The following is a 23,197-nucleotide window of genomic DNA, read 5'->3' as shown; positions in this document are numbered from 1 at the left end:
CATATGATCTAATATAATAGTATAAAATCAAAGAAACAAACAAACCAACCCTTATGTTCTCTCCGCTTTTAAGTTAGTTCTGCCTTGATGTGTATCTCAAAAATTTCTGAAATTAATTAAAACAGGTAGGATACACTAAAGTGATTTCCCCAAGGTAGAAAATACCTTGTTTTGCTGCAGATCAGTTTTGGTTAGATTCAGCAGATCCCCACCTCCACTTCATGTGGTTGGTGGCTTCATTCTTAGAGGTCAAAGATGGTCCTTTACTGTTATCTTTAATAAGATAGATGCTTAAATCCCAATTTACTACTTACCATGTGCTTGACAGATGTTGAATGACAATGGTTTGTAACTGTGTGGATATGGAAGTACCCAGAGGCTCTGTCTAGGGTTGGTATTTTATGCAATACTCGGTGTACTCTGCACAGTGTAAAAACTGGTGTGGGGAGTGGAAGGTTAGAGGGCAGATTCTAATCTTACTGAGATTAGGTCACTTGGACATTTTTGTTCATATTTATAAAAGTTTTCCATTTGTATTTGTAAAAGCTTACCTGCTTTTCCATTAAAATGGAAGTTTGAATTTGTTGATCACCAAAACTCTCGTATTTTCTAGGCAGATCTGCATTCTGAACTGCTTCTGCCTTAGTTCCAGGAATACTGCCCTCCACCTCTCCCTTGGCTGCATGTTCTGACCTCTGCCCCTCCTCCTGATGTCAACTTGAGAGGCTGTGCAGCGATGCACACCACTGTGTTAGAGAGTACACCCATGTTATCCACCACTGAAAAAAATCACAGGCTTTTCTCTGAGGGAGTTCTTAGTTTACCATGAGGGTGCATAAGCCCTTTTTTTTCCTATGCAGGGGGTGGGTAGAGACTTTCTGTTTGCAGCTGAACTGGCTTAGGCCGATAAAAAGAACTGATGGAACTAAAACATCAGGAGAGGCCATCCTCAGCTCTTCCTCCTTCTGTGATCTTTGCTCCTCTCAAGTTTGGTAGGAACTTCTACTTGCTGAGAACGAAAGCATCCCAGAAGGAGAGGAGGTGGTGGTTTTCGTCAGAAAGAGCTTCTGGGCTACGGTTCACAGATGGGGACAGCTTTACCCAAGGATGGTTGAAGAAAGTCTCTGTTAGTCAATTACAGCCCTCACCTCCACTGTAGGAACAGTGCTGCCAGCACAGCAGTGCCGAGTGCTGAGGTGTTTCGTGGCCTGCTGTATTAAGAACAAATGCTATTAATTTCAGGCTATCTCAATATACCAGTTAGCAAATGTTTGGGGTTCTGCAGCTGACAGATCTGGATCTATGTGGCTGGGAGCAACAGTCACCACGGTCATCCCTGTGTAAACCATTCCCACTTACACGTAGAGCCTGTGAGCAAAGGTGAGTTGTCTCCTTCCTGAAGCGGCCGATGTCTTTGTTCTCAGGTACATGTACTTCACCAACATGCAGGAGCGAGCTCCCAAGATTGAGCGTGCGGCCCTTGATGGCACAGAGAGAGAAGTGCTTTTTACAACTGGGCTAATCCGACCAGTAGCACTGGTGATTGACAACAAACTTGGGAAGCTTTTCTGGGTGGATGCAGATCTGAAGCGCATCGAAAGCTGTGACTTGTCAGGTATGTGATATGCAGTTAAACATTGCGAACAGAGTACGTGTATGCACAAAAAGGATGGACTGTGGCCTTGCATAGCACATCAGAAAATGCAGGAGTCTGTTCATTGTTATTTTAGATCTAAGTCTCAAATAAGTAAGACCTGACAACAGGGCTTGGGTAAACTGACATATGAATAAATCAGCAGCTAGGCCATCACATGCTGGTAGTGGTATCCTGTGATTGCAGTTTCCTTTGTACACGTTATTCCTTCTCGTGGCATTAAAACTCCATGTAAGCATATGTTTGCATACTAAACACATACTTAAATCCAATTCTCTGGATCATTTTACAGGGAAAACTAAAACTTTCTCTGGTTAATATTGAACCCAAGGGTTTAGTGCACATTTATTTGATCGGGTCACAGCTGAAGAATCAAAACCTATAGGTAAGATAAATGCAGGAGAAAGCTCTAGGATTAGGAGAAAAACAATATTTATTTGTATCATGTAGCCAAAAAACGATGGTTGTATTTGATCCAGCTGAGCTCACTGTAATGTGCTTCATTGAGCTGTTGATTCTTTTTAATGAGTTAAGAGCATATTTTTATTCTAAAATATTTTGAGGTCTTGCATCACAACTTCAGAAGAAATGTGACAGCCAAAGTTTTGTTGGTTTTAATTAGTTCCTCTGAAAAGTGTTTTCTGAGAAAAGCACTTTAAAATGGGAGCACATTAGCAAAAGTATTTTAGTGTAAACTGGGGCTGCTGAATAAATTTGACCAAAATTGTGTATAATGTTCTTCATGCCAATTAGACTGGTCTAGCCAACTTATTCCCTCACAGGCTTGGGGAGATGATGTCATTATGGAGGTTTCTGAACCTTGCACTATATCCTCATTAACTGCATCCTGCTAAATCACGGAGTTGCCACAGATGTCCAGTGTTTAACTTTCAGAGAGGGTTGAAAGATCTATAAACTTGTCTAACAGTTTTCTTCATGAGTTTCTTGGAGTTTTCGGTTAGAGTTGTTGATGCGGTTTAGACGTTCATAAACCATTTACAAATAACTTGCCTGCCATGCCAGTCAATTAAAAAGTAGTATTTTATATTATTGTTGAAATGATTGGAAAAGATACCAAATTGCTGCAGTGAGAACTGCTTTGTTTTCAATTAGATTTTATATAGAGGAATTGTGTGTCCTTCCAGCTTAATGTTGTTTACATTTAACTATTGATTTCTATCTTGAAAAACTACACATCAGCTTCATTCTGGGAATCAAAGTATTTAATTACCATGGAAATCCAGCACTTCCTTACCTGTAGCATGTTTTATCTTCTTTTTTTCTAACCATATCTGTTGAAATTATCCTTTTATTTATTTAGATTGAGTTTTTCATTTTGGTCGTTCTTTTTAAGAACAATTTAATGGTGTCATCCAGTGTCATAGATACCCTTTGCATCTCCTTTTAAAATGACTCATTAATAGTTTGGACTGTCATTTAATCAAGATGATATCCAACGTAATTATAGTATAGATTAATCACCTTATCCACTGCTGTCTCCACAGCTTCCCAAGTCACCACTGTTCAGCTTTTTACAGATAAGAAAGAAAAAAAGATGATGCTTGATCTACTTACCCCAAAAAAAACTTTTTAGCTTTTTTTAGATTTAGCCTGGTTTAGGCCTGGATTTGGGAGGCTGTTCAAAGAGGCTGGATTCCAGCAGGACCGCTGGCTTGCAAGTGTCACCTGATGCCTCATGTATTCATAATTTCAGGATGCCTTCAGGATATCCTCCAGGAAACCAGCCTGTGTTTTATTTCTAAATGGATGAGCAATTTAGCACATAAAAAGTCACTAAGACAGGGGTTTTCTTTATATCGAGTTGAAATGAGACTTTCCTATTTTTGTTGTATCTTACATGCAGCTGAAAATTGTACTTTTGGGTCAAAATACAAGGTTTAGCCTGGCAAAAGGACAGTCACCTTTGAAAACCCAGTGACACTTAAGTTCACAGGAGTTAAGGGAGCTCAGCAGATTGCAGGACAAATAAAGCACCCTGTGCCTTGCTCTTTGAGAACCTCCTTCTGTTGAAAGGTTTCCTAGTATTTCTGCATAGTAAGACCTGCTTAGGAGAAGACAAAGAACATCTCAGGAGCTGCGCTGCTGGAGAGTAGTACTAATGGTCAGGTTTAGTGACATTAGTGCAGGTACATCTGTTGTTTTACCCTTTACAAGTACTGGTACCTTGGATGCCTTTTGCAAACCTCATTGGTTTGGAAACGGAAGAAATTCAGGGGTAAAGAACTAAAACCCCAACTGCAAGTCCAAAAAATTTCTGATCTCTCTAGAACTAAATCTGATTTGAATGCATACTGTTTGTCATGACAGTCAAGCAGAAGTCACTGCAGATGGTAATTTTATGTGCAAAACTAATAGAATCTGTAATTGAAATAAATGTTACATACTTATGCTTGGCTGAGGTCTATGTAATTTATGCAGCAAATCAGTTGAATCCAGTGCTCATAGCATTTTTATTATGTATCTCAGATTCTGTAATCTCATTTTGTGTAGATATTCAAAACCTTTGTTTTTTAAATGCAGGTAGGCATAAGGTCTTTATTCCAAAATGAAATACGAAAGCAAACGAAGAACCAAGCTATGATTTTGGTTTGATGCCTCTTTTTTAAAACCAAATGTATGCAGTATACATAGGCATACACAGCCTCAAAATGGTTTCTGTGAATTGATAGAATAATTCGGAATCTCTTGTTCACTCTAGAAAAGCAGTACAAAAGCAACAATTAAATGCTACTGAGTGTAGGGCAGCACATGGTAGAAGACTGCAAGCAATTCAAGTTAGAAGCATTCATAAATGCATTTTTACTTAACCTGTGTTTTACACAGTGGCCGAGAGCAGATTTTTGTACCTTTCTCTAGAGCAGATTTTTGTACCTTTCTCTAGAGCAGAAAACCTGAGCATTTGATAGCATTTCTGTTTAAGACCATACTGAGTTACTTGGAGTTTGGGTTTTCTGGTTGGTTACTGAATTAAAAAGAGAAGGCAAAGAAAGAAGTATGGCTGTTAGAATACGAGCCTTGACCATATCTCTGTGTTTGTGATGTAACATATGACAGGGTTTGTATACTTGCCTCTTACTTCACATGATAAATGTGTTTTATCTGAGTAACGGCAGTGAAGCCAACTGGTTGTATTTCACTTGTGCTTGTAGATTCCAACTAAGTGTATTGTTGCTCAGTGTGTGAATGCGTTGTAAAACTTTTGACTTCAGAGCTGAGTCTGCATCAGTGACACAGGCTTTGGAGACTGTGAGCAGTTGCACATAAAGGATGTCAACGTGGTCATGGCTGGCTGGCCAGCTGGTGTATGCAAGGATGAGCTCTGTTTCATGTCGTATCTGCTTGCCCTCTTGATACATCAACTGGTTGCATTTACTTGAGATGAAGCTGAAGAAGCAGAGCCTTGGTCTGCATGGACAGATGAAGCCAGATATGTTAGAATTAAATATATTTGGTTTGGTTTGATTTGGTTGCTGCTTGTTTTTTAAGAAATGAGTTAAAAGTCAACTGGTATAAACCTCGTCTTTGTTCTTGTTGATCTCAGGTGCTAACCGCGTGACCCTGGAGGACTCCAACATCCTTCAGCCAATGGGACTTACTGTGCTGGGCAATCATTTGTATTGGATTGATCGTCAGCAGCAAATGATTGAGAGAGTGGAGAAAATAAATGGATACAAAAGGACTAGAATTCAAGGCCGAATTGCTCACCTAACTGGCATTCATGCTGTAGAAGAGCTTGATATGGAGGAATTCTGTGAGTTACTTCAGTATCTGGCATCTCTCACTCTTGGTCACTGTCTCTTAAAGCCCTCATCCAGCTGAATATTGTAATAGAATTGCTCAGTGGACTTCAAGCAAGCCATGGAGTGCTTTCAGCTCAGCCAGCTGGGATCCTGGAAGCAGAGGAGAAAAAAGTTCCTCATTCTTTTCTAGAGGAGTATTTCTGCAGTTAGAATACGTGATTTCATGGCACTTGGTTACCTGCTTTGTAGAAGCTGACATGATATTGAATTCACTTTAAAAGCTACTTATAGTTATGGTTGTTAATTTTAAAGTACAACTGAGTAATAGCACTTGGAAGAACCTTTAAAAAGAAAGAAGATTGTACTTGTCTTTTCTCCAGGGTTTTCAGACCCCTGTGTAAAGCATGACTGGTTTGACTCAGAACCATCAGTGATGTTAAAGCCTCCAGTGAGGGAGGGAGAATGGGCAGGAAGGTCCTACAATGAATTATTGTGGAAGTGTAATTTCTCTCCCGTGAGAGGTGGAGCCATTTTAGGTCCTCCCTTCTAAAATGGGTCACACATGCAGGACCTTCTTTTTCTGGACTGGTGGTCCAAGTTCCTGTGGCCTGAGGGAGAGTGCAGAAACCTCTTAAAGCAGTCACTCCTCAGAGTGACAACCTGCACCTTCTCCTGCTTAACAGAAATGTAAAACAGAATTTATATATTTTCTGATTTGGGAACACAACCGTGTAGCTTCCTTAGGAAAAAAAAAATCAATTGTGTGTTGTTACATTGCAGTTTTGCACGTAGCAGGAAAGCTGAGGGGCTAGATGTTATGAGATCTTTAAGATTAAAGGAGAATTCCTGAAGGTTTTGGGAGTTGGCATTCTGCAGTGATGCATGTTAATTCTTCATGCGTAGAAATGCAGGTGGGATGTCTAGGTACACTGTAAATGTGACCTTCCAAAATCTGCCTTTTCATTCCTTTTCACCTGAGCTTCCAAATTCTTTTTAGAAGTCCTTTAAAGGTGTCCATGTCACTATTAAGTGGGAGAAATGTAGTCTTCATGAAGTAGTAAATCAGCTTTTGAGCACTGAACGGAAAAATCCTGCATTTATCTTCCCATTAATTTGTAGTCAAATCTTGGTTACTCAAACAGAACTGGTTTGTGAGTGGGTTTGTGAGTTTGCCCTCCCTAGGACTAGTTACGATTTCTTTTCTGTTTTCTGATATGCTTTTCTGTGTGTTTCTCCAGCTGTGCATCCATGCTCCCGTGACAATGGTGGGTGCTCACACATCTGCATTGCCAAAGGGGATGGGACTCCACGATGTTCATGCCCCGAGCACCTTGTGCTTCTGCAGAATCTCTTAACATGTGGAGGTGAGTTATGTTGAACAATACTGCTGAGCAGTTTACATCAGAAAAAATGGGAGCTGAGGTTGCATTCCATTCCAAAATGTGGGTTACACACTGTTTTTTTCCTACACATGGCGTGTTGCATCGTGTGTTAAATTGACCTTTGATTCTAATACCAGCTGGCTTCTGCTTCAGTATTTGGACACAAGTGGAGTTCTGATTGTGAGCAGAATATTCTTGTTTGACCAAAAAATACTTGTGTCTTCTACTGAGATTTTTATAATTGTGTGATGTGACATGTTTGTGCTTTAAACAAATGCTTACAAGGTGATGTTGCATCAGCCCATGATGACCTAGCAGCAGTAAAGGTGCTTATGAGTCCCACAGAGTCATACTCCAGTCTTTCAAATGAATTTGGCCTCATAGCATGAAGCACTGTGCTGTTTAGTTACGAAATGTGGGCCAAAAGCTCCATTGCAATCCTTTTAATTAATTTTATTATGCTAGCTCTCCTCTTTCCACATGGTAGACTTTTCCTTCAGACTGCTCTTTCACAATTCCTGGATTTTTGAGATTTGTTGTTAAGCTTGCAGAGGGAATTAAAAACAAACAAAAAAAATAGTCCTTCTTTTTGGGAGGCAGCATATCTTAAATCATTTGGCTCTGTTTGTCCTCTTGACTTCTTTTATGTATTCATTTTGCCATGGATTTCATTTTCTGGCTGAACTCTGACCTCCCAAGGGACAGTCATTTCCATTAGAAACGTCTTGCTTTCCCATGACCACAACACGCTATGTGGTTTTAGAGCAGTGGTGGTTACATCTGTGTGGGGAATCAATCTCCTTGTATTTCTTGCTCTACTGTTGTTGCACAACATGGTCAACAAGAAATTCTTACATCCCACTCCTTTGTTACCTTCAGTTATAAATCAAAAAATCCAGGGGTATCCATCAGTGTCTGGGGTTTTTTGATTCTAACCCTTCACTAAGCCTGTAACAACTTTTTAGCCTATCTTGTCTGCCATAGGAGCAGCCAACAGCCAGTATTTCAAAACATCATTTCAAAACAACAAAATATTTCCAAAGATTAATAGCTATTTTGGCTGGAGAATGTTTGTCCGCGTACCCTTGTGAATGCTCCTGACAAGTTTTTCAATGCAAGTTGTGCCTGCCAAGTGCAACCATAATGCAACATTAAATGTGGCTCTAAATGCAGAAGTAGGAATGTGTCTGTTGACCTATGTAAACAGCACACTCATTTCAGAATTTAATTTAAGAATTATCTTGATATGTGTATCTGGCATCTTGATCTTACCTACCGCTGACGGGTCACTGGCTGCATTTGCAGTTCTTATATTGCTTCACCAAATAATCATAAATCAGAAACTCTGAAATCGTAACATGTTCAAAAATAAAATGCATTTGGATTTTCATTTGCATTCTGGTTTTCAAGCTCTTGATTATAGTTGAGGCTCATTTTTGAACATTTCTCCCTAATGAAAGAAGGACAGCAGCACTTTTAAACTGGTTTGCGTGTAATTGCGTAGTTCTAGGATCTCTAACATTACCTTCAGGAAGAAAATACTCACACAAAAGTCTTGTCACTGGTTACAACTGCAAAGCTCTCCTTGTGCTGGGTTCGTTGTGAAGCCCACTGCTGAGCCTGGATGTTAATAAAAGCTCATTTGGTTTTCAGAGAGTTGTTGCCATCCAGTGTCAGAGCCCACCTCCGGCTTGCTCAATGTTGTTGTCATAGACAGGGTGTGATGTGATATTTTGTTGGTCCAAGTGGTAAAGCATCTACTTGGAGCATTCCCTGGCAACAGCAGCTGTTGCCTGCGTTAACTGATTTAATTACATCACAGGGATCTGACCCAGCAACTTCTGAAAGCAGTGGAAATGTGCTGCAGCGCTGTTCTGAGATGCTCCCTTCATTTCCAACAGAACTGCTACTCCAGCAACTGAAAGTTCTTATACGTTGGTTAATGGCTTATATGTTGATATTAATGGTGGGAAAGTGTGTGCTAATTTGATGTATATAAGAACGAGCAGCATTTTTTGCAATAGATTTGTCTTTGTCTTTTTATATTCTGAAGAAAACAACAATGAATGTCTTAATACAGCATAATAGTAGCATCTCTACATGAGGTTGTAGCTGCTGCTAAATGCTATCAGCGTGTGATTGGGCAACAGTATATTTATGGAGTGGATTGATGCCAGGATCTTAGTGTCCATGAAAAGACAAATTTGAAGGAAGTCCCAGCTTTCTTAGTTCCAGCAAACAAAAAAATGGCTGTACACAAAGTTCAGTGTTCTGTCTCTGACCGTAGTGGAAGAATATAAGACCAAGGCAGGCCTGTGGTGCTCCTCAGACTGATTTCTGAACCTCCAATGACCTGAAGCCCAGGACCTTCCAGCAAGAGGACTTAGCTTAATGTTTAACCGGACTTTACAGATACTTCTTCTACATTCATATTTTTCAGTTCATACCTAACTCAGAAATTTGTGGATAAACCACATTTTGTGGTTAATTTTGTGGTTAACCCAACGTGCCAAGTTTTCCTTATGAAGAGTCGTTCCAGGATGATATATTTGCAGGGATTAGAACTGGGTAGACTGTGAGTTGAAATCAGAAATTTGAGTATTTATTTGAATTTGTGCATGACAATGTCTTCCAGCGGGTGACTGTAGGAGCCAAAGTAAGTATTTGTAGTTCCTGTCCTTAGTTCAGTGCTCGACTGCTAGAGCAAGATTCTTCAACCAGCATGGACCAGTTTTTCATATGAAGCTGGCAAACTTTCATTCCCTATGCAAAATCATGTTTTCCTTTTCACTGGAATCTTAATATTGTGATAGAAGAACTTCAGTTCAGGCATGTGTGTTTTTCTTTTAAAAGTCCATCACATTGTTACCCTGTTGTAAAAGCTAAAATTGAATATACAAACGTGATTTGTTTTCTCTTTCTCCAGAACCTCCAACTTGTTCCCCAGACCAGTTTACCTGTGCGACTGGAGAGATTGACTGTATCCCAATGGCATGGCGATGTGATGGATTTCCAGAGTGTGATGACCAGAGTGATGAAGATAGTTGCCCTATATGCTCTGCGTCCCAGTTCCAGTGTGAGAAAGGACAGTGTATCGATGCACACTTGCGGTGTAATGGAGAAATTGACTGCCAAGATAAATCTGATGAAGCAGATTGTGATAGTAAGATTGATTTTCCTGAACTCGTGCTCTTAACATAAGCATCCATTTGGGATTCTAAGTGTTCTTGATATGTCTATATAGGATTTTTAGTTATATAGGATTTTTAGTTTCAGATGGTGAAAAGAGCCTTAACCGTAAGTCTAACTAAGCTATCCACTGTTTTTCTTTCCCTCTTTCTTATTCTGTTGCTGAAATTAAACTTCTCTGTAGCTACGTAAATTCCTGACCATGTAACTATAGGTGTGTGGGAGGTTGGGGGGAGAGTATCTTTAATACATATCCTGAATGAAAACAGGATAGAAACTGGCTTTTTTTTCCTGTCTAATTATCATTTTGGCTTGCGCTGTTTCCTAGGTGTCCACTTCACCTTTGAACAGTGGTCGCAGCAGGGTGCCACAGGACACCTTAATCCTGTAGCTGAATTGGCTGTTCTGAGAGTTTTTAATGCTGGAAATACCTTTCTATGAGAAATCTGTGGAATGACATCTAAGGAGCTCTTTCTGCTGCAGCTGCTTTGCATACAGTCAGCCGTAGGATCTGGGTCCAAGAAAGAAGCATGGATGGGTGCATTTGCATCATCCTTTAGTTGACGGGAAACCTCGCATATTCTGTATCTAGTGTCAAGGCATAGCTGCAGCAGACACTTTACTCTGAGCTGACACCACGGCTTCTTATTGCTGTACAAGTTTTCAGGAGTCTATTCAGTAGTGTGGCTCTTGGCCTATGAAGCCTCGGGAGCCTTGGCTTTACCCACTCAGTGGCTAACGATTGCCACGCGGCAAGCAGGATAGGCTTTGTGAGCATTTCAGTGAGTAACTCTGTGCATTTGCAATGTCTTCTCTGTAACTCTGAGCCCGGATACCAGAACACCAGTGCCGCCTTTGCAGAGAAGAGGAGGATCAGCCATGTCCAAGTTCCTGTCTTTCTTGAGGGAGGTGATGCTTACTAATTGTACTGCTTCATCAAGAGGCCCTGCTTTGTCCAGCATGAAGCCCCTATGCAGTGTAACAGTGCCATTACCCACATACAGAGTCAAAGTGGAATGTGCATGGGGTCATCTCGCTGGGAAATGGTGGGCATTGCTAAGCAAACTTTGTGCCAGTGTTCCTGGCATCATATGGACTGTAGGTGCCTGCCTTGCCCTGCACTGCCTCTTTGAGGGCACAGATGAGCATTACCATCTGGTCTAGAACAGTCAGACACGTATCTTCAGTTGTTGAATGCTCACTGGTTGTACACCCAGTTCTCTGCAAGCACTTGAGCCACCCAAGTCTAAACTTTTGTCCAGGGTGCTGTCTGACACTTCCCTAGAAGGGCTATGGATACTCAGTGTCCAGGATTAGACTGGGGGAGATGTGGTGAACATGGACTCTGGAGTCCTCAGGAGTCTTTACAGGCCAAAGCCAGAGTGGGTTCCTAAGAAAATTAAAATCCATAGGCCTTTCTTGTCCTTAGCATATGTCAGCATAAAACCCATTGTGTTTGGGGAAAGGAACATAGCATATGGTACATTCTTGTTCTTGATATGAAGTTTATTCAGGTAGTGAGGCTAACTGGCCTTAACAGAACTTTGCTACCATACGTCATGCATCAGAGGAATTACCTTCTGGTCAGAGCAGTGATAATCACTGCCTTCCCGTAGGTCTAAGTTCAATGCCTTGACTCTCTCAGAAGCCACTTCTCCTATTCCCTGGTTTCCCAAGGCATGTTTGTGGAGAGTTGCATCGGAAACATTGGCACAAGGGTTGCAGACTATGATTGGAAGTGGCCAAAGAAGTGTCCCTGAATATGTTCATGGTTCTTGTCCCACATCTTCAAGACTCTGCCTTTCATATTCTTGAATCTATTATGGTGCTACTAGCTAGTCCCCTCTTACGCAGAGGAAGTCAAAAAGTTAACAGTCTTTTGATACTGCAACTGGATTACCATGCCACTGAAGAAACTTGATTACCTGTGCAACATAGGTTCAGTGCTCCAGGTTGTCTGTTGCTGGATCAAGAAGAAACCACAAGTTCAACAAAGCAGGACAGCAACAGAAAATACAGCATGTTTCTGGGGAAAATGCTATAATAGGAAAAGGCTGTTAAGACAGAAGACATGATAGAAGACAGAGGAGAAGGAGAGAGTTGGAAGAATAAGTAGAGGGCTGGTAGTCACTGGCGACTAGGAAGGTGCACATGGAACTTGGCCCTTCTCACCTAAGTGGTGTGGTGGGAGCTCTAGATAATTTCAGAACCTTCTGTCAGCATGTGCATGTTTTGTATGCACTGTAAGATCTTGTGGAGCTGCATCCAGCTTACTGGGGACATAACAGTCCAAATCAGGAGCATGTCAAGCTTCTAGCTAAGTTTTGTTCTCCGTAGATAATTTAGTTCTCTTACATGAGAACTACTCTGCAAAATGGACCATGGCAAAGTGAGTATGGCTATTCAGGCGATCCACGTCAAACCACCACCACTGCTGTGATCAGAAACATGAATGTGGATCTTCTCCTCCAGAAGAAAAGAGCCTTTCTTCTTCTTGCATTAAATAACCTGTGAACCTTCCAGGACTGCTGGTTACTATCCCTTGTAAGACAGTCATTCTTTTTATATGCTTTGACTTGACAGAGATTCCAGAGTTAATTAACAAGTCATTTTTACTGAAACAAAGGCTTCTACAAATAGATAACAAATTTACCAGTTATTTAGCAAGGTTATATTATACAGAACTACATAACATACTGCAGACTATATAAGATTTCATAATATGCTGAGTTACTGCATTTTGTTAACCTGTCAGGTGATAAGCTACACTTTGTTAGTTATTGTAAGAGATTCTTGCTTAATTTGATCCCAGTTTTGGCCCAACAGGACTGATTTGGCAAAGGATGGGGAGTTACTGGGATCACAGTTTTCTTTTAGCCCCACTGAGTAGGATGTATAACAACAAGAAGGAAGAATCAAGAGATACGCAGACTTGCATTTTACCCACAGCAGCGAAGCAGATGTTCTGGTGCCTACCTGGTCGTAATACAGAATACACTGAGGCGTCCTCACTTTTTGTTTTCTTAAGATGCTCAAATGCTCCCATGCCAGTAGTACTTAATCTTTTCTTTCTTTCTGTGCAGCAATTTGTCTACCCAATCAGTTCCGATGTGCAAGCGGCCAGTGCATCCTCCTGAAGCAACAGTGTGACTCCTTTCCAGATTGCATCGATGGTTCTGATGAGCTTATGTGTGGTGAGATGTCATTCCTTGAGATTCAAGTGCTGTCTGTGTTCAGGCATAATGTCCTATGCAGAGCCACAGTCTTTGCATTGTAATAATCTTTCAGGGTAGCCCAGTGAATCTTGGCAAAATACTCTCATAGCTGTATGAGATGTATGTGTGCAATATGTATGCAATAAAGTATGTAGTGCTATTATTGCAGGAACTGCAACACAGCATTACTTAAGATGGTCTGAAATCCCAGTGTTACTTCAAGCTAGGTATAAAATGCTGTATGGGATACAATGCTGCCTTGTTTCGATGGGCCTTGAGATCTATACCCAGGGGACCCGATTCTACTATGCTCAGCACCTTGGGACTTGCAGAGCTGCTGCTAAGCTTAGGGTGGCTTTTAAAAGTGCACAGCCCAATTCACTGCAATTACATGGTCAAGCTGCAGGCTAATTATGTGGAGGAACTAGCACGCAGTGAGCAAATGTCCACAAGAGACCACATGGAAAGAATATAAAGAGAGAGACCTTGATTTTTCTGGCCAAAATGTTACTTTAAGCTGCCATTCACGTGGCAGTGGGTTTGTGCAAGTTACAGGCATGCTGATGGCCGTTGCTGTATTAGTCCTTAGCCGGGTCTGTTACTTTGCAGTCTGAAGTGGACAGTAAAATTCACTTAACTTGTGCTCTGCTTGCAGTTTCCCTAGAAAGAATATAAAGAGAGAGACCTTGATTTTTCTGGCCAAAATGTTACTTTAAGCTGCCATTCACGTGGCAGTGGGTTTGTGCAAGTTACAGGCATGCTGATGGCCGTTGCTGTATTAGTCCTTAGCCGGGTCTGTTACTTTGCAGTCTGAAGTGGACAGTAAAATTCACTTAACTTGTGCTCTGCTTGCAGTTTCCCTATTTTTGCACCATCAGGCTGACTAGTGCATGAAGTTTTCAGGCAATGGGGCAGATAAAGAGAGCATTTAGTAGCTCACAAGTTCAGCAAAACAGGTGGAACATAGGATTTTAGAAAAAGGCAAATAGATGTGCTGACCTATTGGTAATTCATTCTGAACACACACCTTGTGTTGGGTGGTTCTGCTTAATAAGGTTGCCTACAGGACCTTGGCTAATTGCAAGGTTTTTAATATCTTGGAGCCTTGTCAGGTTTTGAAGCATCAGTTGTCAGAAGCTGTGCTACTGCTGTCTGTGATGGTTAACCTTGTCTCTTCCTTCTATCCTCATGGTGGGTACAGCAAGGAAAAGTGTATTTCAGAAGCAAAAGTAGTGAAGGGAGCCCAGGTGGTGAATAGAAGGAAAGGCTAAAAGAGTGGTGACAAAAACTCTTTAGTCCTCCTGTTGGAAATCTCGGGCTGAACATGCATCTCATGCTTTTCCCACATCTTCCATGTATCTCTCAGCTTTCACCCCTTTCCCTCACTTCTCTGGATAATGTAAAGCCACTTCTTCCTCTTCATTTTTTCCAGTTTATTTTCTTTGTGCACATGACAAACCCTTGTGCTGCCAAGTTAATGCAGCTGTTTCCTGTTTGCACTTAGGGTCCAGTCCTGCAATTAGGTCTTCACTGATTTAAATGTGTCTTTATGTAGACATAAGACTGTCTCCTCTGGAGTCTCTTTGTGGAACAGAGTGTTCTGTGGTTTCTTGCTTGACTGAGGGAAGGAACTCAGGCAGGGAATAAGAATGATTGCTACTTTCTAGATAAGGATCTTGCATTCGAAAGAAGCTAGATTTAACCAAAATGAGAATTGTGTGTTTTAAATGAATTAATTTGGGAACATGTTTTAGTTTTGGCTTTGCTTTTCTCTGCTGTCATATCTGATCTAATCCGACTATTTGAAAGTTAGGGACTTAGCTGGCATAAAAGCTGTCATGCACTAATAAGTGTGAAGACTGTGAAAGAGAAATGAATTCTTGCTGCTGAGCTGTTAAAGAGTTTATCAGTGGAACTTTGTATTTCCTTTATCTTCCTTCTCAAATTTCAGTTGTTTTTCCACTGAAGGGAATGAAACCAGAACCACTGGAGAAAAATTTTATGAAGCAAAGGCTTGAATCTTACACGAACCATTGAAATTCTTACAGCTTCATTAAGGGAGGAAGGGGTCTATAGTTTGATCTGAACATGTAAAATTGATAGGCTTTGGACAAGTTTATTTTGATTTTTTTTCACTTTGTGAATATAAATACATATTTGTTTATGTAAAAAAGAGTTATACATGTTGTGTGAATCACATGGAAAAACTGGGTTTCACTGAAGGATGTCACATATATGAAAAACATAGAGGTGTCAGGTTTATTTAGCAATAATTTTGAATGTGTTACCCATAATCAGGGAAGATGCAAAACATAGCTCATCTCAAATATTGCAGCACTTTTTATGCTTTAACACTGGGCTGTATAGGGAACGAAGAAATAAAAAGAAGAAGGTATTTGAGATATTTTGGATTTTGTTTTCCTTCCAATTTTTAAGGTTTATTTTAGAAAGCAAGGCGTATTTTAGTAAGGCAAACAATACTATTTGAAGGCCTGTATTAGCAAGGAAGACATCCACTGCTGAATACGTATGGCAGCATCCTTACTGGAAAAACCTTTTAATTATTTAATGTTACTGCTAGCCCAATTGGTTTTTGAGAGAGCAGATTCCTCTCTGATTAAGGACTTCATGTTTAAAAGTGTCCTATATCCTTAATCTGTAGACTTTGTGGGGGGAAGAAAAGGAAACTTCCTAGACTGTTCTTAACAAGATGCTAAGTAATCCTGTTCTGAGATGAATTGCTAGACACAAAGGAGAGTACCTTGCTAATATTGCTTGATGTACATGGAGGGGAGGAAGAAGCATGAAGTCCTGCACATCGTATCAGAATATGTGGAATTACAGATGCCCCAGTTTGATGCAGATACTTTCAAAGACATTGTAGGAATGACTGAGCTGACATATTTGCTTCAACAAGCTCCAGGACAGCAACATATATATTGCCCCATGTTTAACGACCTTCTTTATGTTTTTCTCCTCTCTTTCCAGAAAAAACAAAGCCATCCTCAGATGAATCGCAGCCACACAGTAGTGCCATTGGTCCTGTCATTGGTATAATACTGTCACTTTTTGTCATGGGAGGAATGTACTTTGTTTGCCAGCGAGTGGTGTGTCAGCGCTATGCTGGGCCCAATAGTCCTTTTCCACATGAGTATGTCAGTGGCACCCCTCATGTCCCTCTTAATTTTATTGCTCCAGGAAGTTCTCAACATGGCACTTTTACTGGTAAGTTTTGATATAAAACTGTCATTGGGATCAGATATGCAAAAGCACATTTCAGTTGGCATCTTGCCATATTTTCAAAAGCAATTTTCCTGCTAAATTGCATCTGCACAGGTGTTTATCTTTTTGATAGAAAACTAACTGTATTTTGCCAGAGAAAACATGCTCTTTAAATAGTTCATTCTGGTTTATGTAATAAAGCCTGGCCTTTGCCTACTACTTCCTACCTAAGGCCTGCAAAATACTGTGAAGAGAAGTGAACCATGTGCAATGTTGGGAACAGGAACATGTGTGCCATTTGGCATTCTAGTGAAAGTTCTGTTGAGTTATTCTTTGTGTCTGTCTTGTCCATCAAAGTTCTTCACACACGTTGTCCTGTTTGCCCAATATCGATAAGTTATTCCATAGTGGAAAGAAGCAGAGGAAAGAAGCGAAGCAGCTTACTTTACTGTAATACAGAAAAGCAGGGGATAAACTTCCCAAAGTAACAGCAGCAGATGTGGGAGAACACAGGCGGCCTGCGTGTGGCTTCATAGCCTGGCTACTCATTGCCTGAAGCGTAATGAAAACATGCGCTTTGGTTTAGCCCATCTCGGGGACAGCTTTCCTGTTTGCTTTTGGACAAAGCATTTTTCTCTGTGTCTCAGTCCTTCATCTGTAAGACAGCAAAGCTTCTCTACCTCACAAAGGACTCAAGCCATCCATTTGGAGATGTGTGCGCAGCTGTGATGCTGAGACTGAAGGAAGACTAGAAGTGTACATACAAGCTTAGGATATTCGGCTAATAAATAAGAACCCAGAAACCTCAAATAGACATCAAAGTAAACACTTAAATGATGTACCTCAGATTATTTTGCAAAGTAAAACATACTTTTCATGGAGGAAATAGCAAAGTCTTAACTATAGAGCCTTGAGAAGAAAGAATATATCTTCATAGTGTTCAGGAAGCTGGAAAGTAAATGTTCATCTGTAAAGCTACCAGACAGGGTCACAATACAAGAAATCCATACTTAAGAGTGCTTGGAGTCTGCTTTTCATGTCAGCTGAAATCAGATGGAGGATAAACTTAAAGACAAATGAAAAGATGTGGCACTTCTTCATATGAAACAACTTTCTGAGATGTGCTAATTGTTGTTTTCTTCTAGCCATGGCTTTGAAGATAGCCAGATGTAACTTAGGTTTAGCCTTTCTCGCACTTTAATGCCTGTGGTCAGCTGTTCCTGCTTAAAGTATGTTTGTATGGTTATCAGAAGGTTTTTGTGGTAGAAAATAAAATCTAAGGATGAAATCACTGCAAGTGAAATCTTTGCAGCAGTGTTCTAATTTGGACTTCACACTAAAGCTTTTTTAATTAAAGCAGGTAATAGAGGTTTTTGTTTGTACCTCTGTAGGTGTTAACCAAGCTGTCATTCTGATTCTCATTTGTATTTCTTGTGTTTTTCTAATCCATATTGCTGTGGCAAGTTACAGCAGCTGAAAATATTACCATTGTTGTTCACTCTAAAGAAAAGACATAGGTTCCTAATGCCATGACATTCCCAAAGAAGTTAGGGATGAATGCTGATCACAGATAGAGCCACTCTGCTTGTAATAAATATTTCCTGCACCTGAAACTTTTCTGAAACCTTCCCAAACTAAACTCTTTCATTAGCACTGAGTAGTCTGACAGGAAGAAGCTGAAAATGTATGGTCTGATTTAAGTGTGTATTGCAGCAAAACTGACTGGAGAACGTTGTCTTCCCTCTGCTTGTCACCCAGGATTCCTTCTTTGTGCCTCTGCTGGTTTCAGCTTAAGCAGTGATTTTTATTTTTATTAATAAAAATAATGAATTTTTTTGCTCTTGTTCATGTCCTTGAAATTAACTCTGGATGGAAATGAAAACTTCGTAGCTCTCGAGCTTGTTTTTCTTGCGCAATGTATCATGGTTTTTTGCAAACACCTGAGTTTAGTTGGAAAATTTCTTAGTTAACAATCTGTGTGAAAAATGTGCATCAACTGTTCTGGAGGTTCCTTTCTTAGCTGAGTGTTGAGACTAGGTTGTGTTCGGTGCTGCAGTGAGACATTAAGTGGTGTGGGGGCGAGATGTTGTCTTTACAAACTATGTTGTTCCTTGTTTTTACATAGAACACTGTTCCCGAAGTGACACCCAGTAGCGTTGCATGCGTTTGCCAAGCTGTGGGCTTGTTTTCTGTGCCATGTTGGTAGATAAAATTGCCGTTTACCTAACCTCGTTTTCCTCTCTGTCTCCCTGCAGGCATCTCTTGTGGAAAGTCCATGATTAGCTCCATGAGTCTCATGGGAGGAAGCAGTGGTGCCCCCTTATACGACAGAAACCATGTCACTGGAGCCTCTTCAAGTAGCTCATCCAGCACTAAAGCCACTTTCTACCCACAGGTATGCCTTGAAAGGATTCCTGTAAGTTAGGTATCTCCCACTCCTAAAGATGAAAATTTGTGCTACTAAAGAGAATAGCGGTTGTTCTAAGGTATTACTGTTTATGATCTACAGGCCCAGCCTGACACCCACTGGCTTTCACAACAGGGCTTTGTTGTAGTCCATGAGGATTACATAATGCTATACGATGTCTAAAATGTTTTGCTACTGGAGTGGTACTCAGCTGGGTTGTTCCTGGGCACTTCCCTTCTTATGTCTTGACTCCCTTGGAGATGCCAAGGATGTCCTTCGTTCTTTGTAAACTCTGACATCAGTGGCCCAGTGACATTTTGCACTGTTTAATGCTGCAGGGACACATGGAAGAAAAAGACAAACAAGACACAACAGGAGTGGAATGCAGATGCATAAGAAATAAGCTTGGCTTGCTGTTCAGATAGTGTTGGTTGCTGATTGAGAAAACCAAGTGTGTGTGCTGGGAGAAAACACTTGTACCAGCAGGGGTTACTTTGCTTGTGTTTTTTCAGTTGTAACTTAGCTCCATTTCTGTCTTATAGCTGATGGAAGTGAAAGAATTTTAGTCCCCATTTCAGAGTTTCATGAATTCAAAGCCATGAATAGGAGTTATTCTTTAAGAACATGTAGGAGGGACATACGTTCTTTTTGCCAGCATTTTGTTATGTAAGATTTGTCCTTCCAAGCAATACATGCTTTCAGTCTTCTGTCCACACAAGCTCGCAGTCACAGAGTCAATCTGCTAGCTATTGCGGAGTATTTAATCAGGAGCCCATGCACTTTGTGGGCATTCCTCCCCTTTAAGAAGGGCAAGAATGGAAAAAAGAGGCTTGTGAGCTTATCTACTGATAAAGTAAAATCGTTACTTATTTCATGCATTACCTTCTCGATGAAGCCATGAAGCAGCTAGTCGCAGCTAGCAGATGTTTGCAGCTCAGCAGCCCTCCTAATTTAGCTTGTCTTGTGCTTCCCCAGTGTCTCAGTAACACGCTGAACAACTTCATGCTAGTACTGGGTTGAGGTGTCAGTGCCACACTAAAAAGGATGAACAGAAAAACTTAGCTGAATTTATATAAAAATACTTAAATGTATCTTGAAAGAGGAAAGGATGGTTTTAAACTGACTGAGGGAGATTGAGATTAGACATTAGGAAGAAGCTCTTCCCTGGGAGGGTGCTGAGGCGCTGGCACAGGGTGCCCAGAGAAGCTGTGGCTGCCCCATCCCTGGCAGTGTTCAAGGCCAGGTTGGACACAGGGGCTTGGAGCAACCTGCTCGAGTGGAAGGTGTCCCTGCCTGTGGCAGTGGCTCTAAAGTCCCTTCCAGCCCAAACCATTCTATGGCCTTATGATTAATAGTGATGTGCTCAACTCGACAGCCAGGAATCATTTTGCTCAACACTGCACAATGAAGACCAGAACAATGATCTCCACTCCAGTGAGTTTACAGTAACTATAGTGAGAGAAGAGCAGGGGCAGAGGAAGGATGCTATCATGGTCACTGTGGCAGGCCATGGCTTGGCAGAATGCCCGGGACAGGCTGTGTACAAGCTACTTAAGTCAATAGCAAGGCCCTACCATCAGTAGCAATGCTGTAATTTTCCACATTGGAAGGGATGAAGTACTTTCCTTTTTTTTAGGCCAATATCCTGCTGGTCATGTCAGAGGTTTTGCTTCCTGCTATGTGAAGAATCCTTGAGGATTCTGAAGTGTAACGAACTGTTTTCCTGGTGTGAGGGTTACCAGCAGCTGTGTGTATATGCACACACAGGCTAGGGCAGGCTGTAACTATTTCTTAGCACTTAGGCTCTTTGCGTTGTGAACTGTGCCAAAATCATGTGTTTACAGAACCACAGTAAAAAAGAAGTATTCAGGCAAGGACGGGGTTGTATGAGTTACGGGAGAGGAAGTTGGCCTCCTGATCCTGCCACTAACCTGGGTGTTAGTTTACGGGCTGGGTGTGGAACAGACTTTGTTTCCCTGAGTATGGTATCAGTCCTCATGTCCAAGGAAGTACTCTGAGATTCAGCAAAACTATGTCTCATTTCCAGTTTTACCACAGCCTTCCAGTGTCATAATGGATGTGGCAAGGAAGAAAATGCTCTGTACTCTGAGAACTTTGAAGGCCTGAAGTGTACCTGAGCCCAGAGTAAAGTCTCATAATGAACTTCCATGCATTCATCCACCCCAGCACCAAGGAGAGGAAAATAAAAGAAGGATGAGTGACAGGGTGAAGGCTTAAAAAGTATTTTCAAAAGAAGTAGTTGTATAATTAACCCAAACTTTTGCACTTTTTCCTATTTTTCCTAGATCTTGAACCCACCTCCTTCCCCCGCTACGGATCGCTCCCTGTATAATGCAGAGATGTTTTATTCTTCAAACATTCCTTCAACCACAAGATCTTACAGGTACAGCTCATATAAAAAGTTCTGATAAATCTTCCATTGATCTGTCCTTTAGTTTTGGATCTTAAGCAGACTTTACCTTGTTAAGAAACCCCAACTTTCCTTCTCTTAAGAAATGACCATTTAAATGAAGGTTATGCCAATTTTGAGTTTAAACATTGGCTTTGTGTTTATGTTTTGACATGACAGGGTTTAGTGCCTTTCAATGCAGTGTTGCTGAGTAATAATGCAATGTGTGTAGGTTGTATTGCTGTGCAAGTCACCTACCGTCCTGCATAGAGAAGATTGGTGGTTCTGTTCAGTTCCTCAAGCTCCTCATAGAACTCTTTGATGTGTCACCCTGTTTGTTAGTGACTGAGCTAAATGGTCCTGGTGGTCTCCTCTGGCTGGTCAGGGGCTGGAAGGATGCCCTGCTGCCAAAGGGTAGCTGTAGTTGTGCCAATCAGATTTAACGCAGTTCAGGTACTCCTTGCTGGTTTCCTATGAAAACATGAATTAAGGTTCACAGTGAGCATTCATGAGCAGGCATCCTCACTGAGGACACAGAGCTACTCATTTCCAATCTCTCTCGTTCTTTTTTTCTTTCTTCCCTAGATTGCAACTAATGCACGTGGGGTTTTGTTTGTTTTCTTTTCTTCCCGCAGGCCATACATTATACGAGGGATAGCTCCACCCACAACCCCATGCAGCACAGATGTTTGTGACAGTGACTATACTACTAGTCGATGGAAGGCCAACAAATACTATATAGATCTAAATTCAGACTCAGACCCTTATCCCCCACCACCCACACCTCGCAGTCAGTACATGTCAGCAGAAGAAAGTTGCCCTCCGTCTCCTGCCACGGAACGAAGCTATTTTCACCTCTACCCCCCTCCACCTTCTCCTTGTACAGACTCCTCATGACCTCAACAGAAGGAACTCTTCCTGTAAATATTTTAAGATATGAACAGATTTAAAATATATATTTTATGATTTAAAAATAAATGGGGGGGGAGGGGGATTTTAAAAAAAGAAATGTGAATAAAAATGGGTGGGAGGGATGGGGCTGTGAAAAATTGTACAGAGGAAGAATATTTATAAAATTGATTTTTTTAACTTAATTTCCATTCTTTTGTGCCATATTTGCCTTCTTGAAGTCATGAAAATTACTCAATCTCCAAAGGATTTGGGGAGGGAACGTTGAGGCTTTTTGCATTTTTAAGTCACCTTTTTACATGCAAAGTGTATGTCATTCTTTTTCTTCATGTGAGACAAGAAAGCAAAGTAGCCTCTGGAAACGGCTAAAGAATGATGTAAGTTTATTCGCAGAGAAGAAGATGCTTAAATAAAATGGTCAGTATCTCACCCCTTCCCACCACTGGGAGGAGACATGCAATGGTCACAGCCATTAGATGTGCCTGTTTGCACATGAGCTGAGTGCTTCCCAGCAGACTTCACGTGCTGAGACCCGGATTTCAAACCTCCCTCTCCATTTGCTTAGGATTGAACTGGAAGAACACTTCTTTCGGCCAAACCTTAGAGCTTAACTAAGCCCACGGGCTTGATGCCCTGCCTCGTGTCAGTGCCACTCTGCACATGGCTAGTTCTGGAAGTGGTTCAAGCTAAAAACGATAACCAGCCTTAAAAAGCTTGGTTTAGCACCACCACTCGAGTGGGTGAATGGTAGCAGAAGCAGCTGTATTGACCTGTGGGTTAGAGCAAGGGGCAAGTAAAGTGGTATTTAAGCCGAGAGAAATGTCTGAACAAAGTGCAGATTTGGTCAGCCTCACTGTTTGAATTGCGATGAAACCAAATTCCTTCATCCTTCCTTTGATGATGATCTGGGAAGAGGCTGTAATAGTCAGCTGCTTCTCAAAATACGGGGCTAGTTCTCCTTTTCCCAAAAGTTCAGTAATTCCCTGGGACAGGTCTCTGAGATGTTCACTTCTGTTGACTTGATCAGGGAATCACTTCAGTTCTAATG

General features: G+C 41.1%; 1 protein-coding gene across 1 annotated transcript in view; it reads left to right on the top strand.

Annotated features, from left to right (window-relative positions):
- The window catches only part of LRP5 (low density lipoprotein receptor-related protein 5), a 35,695-nt gene extending 13,361 nt beyond the window's left edge, over window positions 1–22,334 (top strand). The window contains exons 9-17 of the mRNA XM_010016341.1: window positions 1,425–1,615; window positions 5,217–5,426; window positions 6,654–6,779; window positions 9,724–9,960; window positions 13,070–13,180; window positions 16,190–16,426; window positions 18,679–18,818; window positions 21,137–21,234; window positions 21,876–22,334. Coding sequence (XP_010014643.1) covers window positions 1,425–1,615; window positions 5,217–5,426; window positions 6,654–6,779; window positions 9,724–9,960; window positions 13,070–13,180; window positions 16,190–16,426; window positions 18,679–18,818; window positions 21,137–21,234; window positions 21,876–22,137 — 1,612 coding nt within the window. The 3' untranslated portion in view covers window positions 22,138–22,334. The remainder of the gene's footprint in view (window positions 1–1,424; window positions 1,616–5,216; window positions 5,427–6,653; window positions 6,780–9,723; window positions 9,961–13,069; window positions 13,181–16,189; window positions 16,427–18,678; window positions 18,819–21,136; window positions 21,235–21,875) is intronic.
- The last annotated feature ends 863 nt before the right edge of the window (window positions 22,335–23,197 follow it).

Source organism: Nestor notabilis, unplaced genomic scaffold (assembly GCF_000696875.1).
Source record: "Nestor notabilis isolate BGI_N333 unplaced genomic scaffold, ASM69687v1 scaffold9336, whole genome shotgun sequence".
NCBI classification, from domain to species: domain Eukaryota; kingdom Metazoa; phylum Chordata; class Aves; order Psittaciformes; family Psittacidae; genus Nestor; species Nestor notabilis.
Note: the sequence above shows the minus strand (reverse complement) of the source record. Positions and strands in the feature narration are given on the sequence as shown.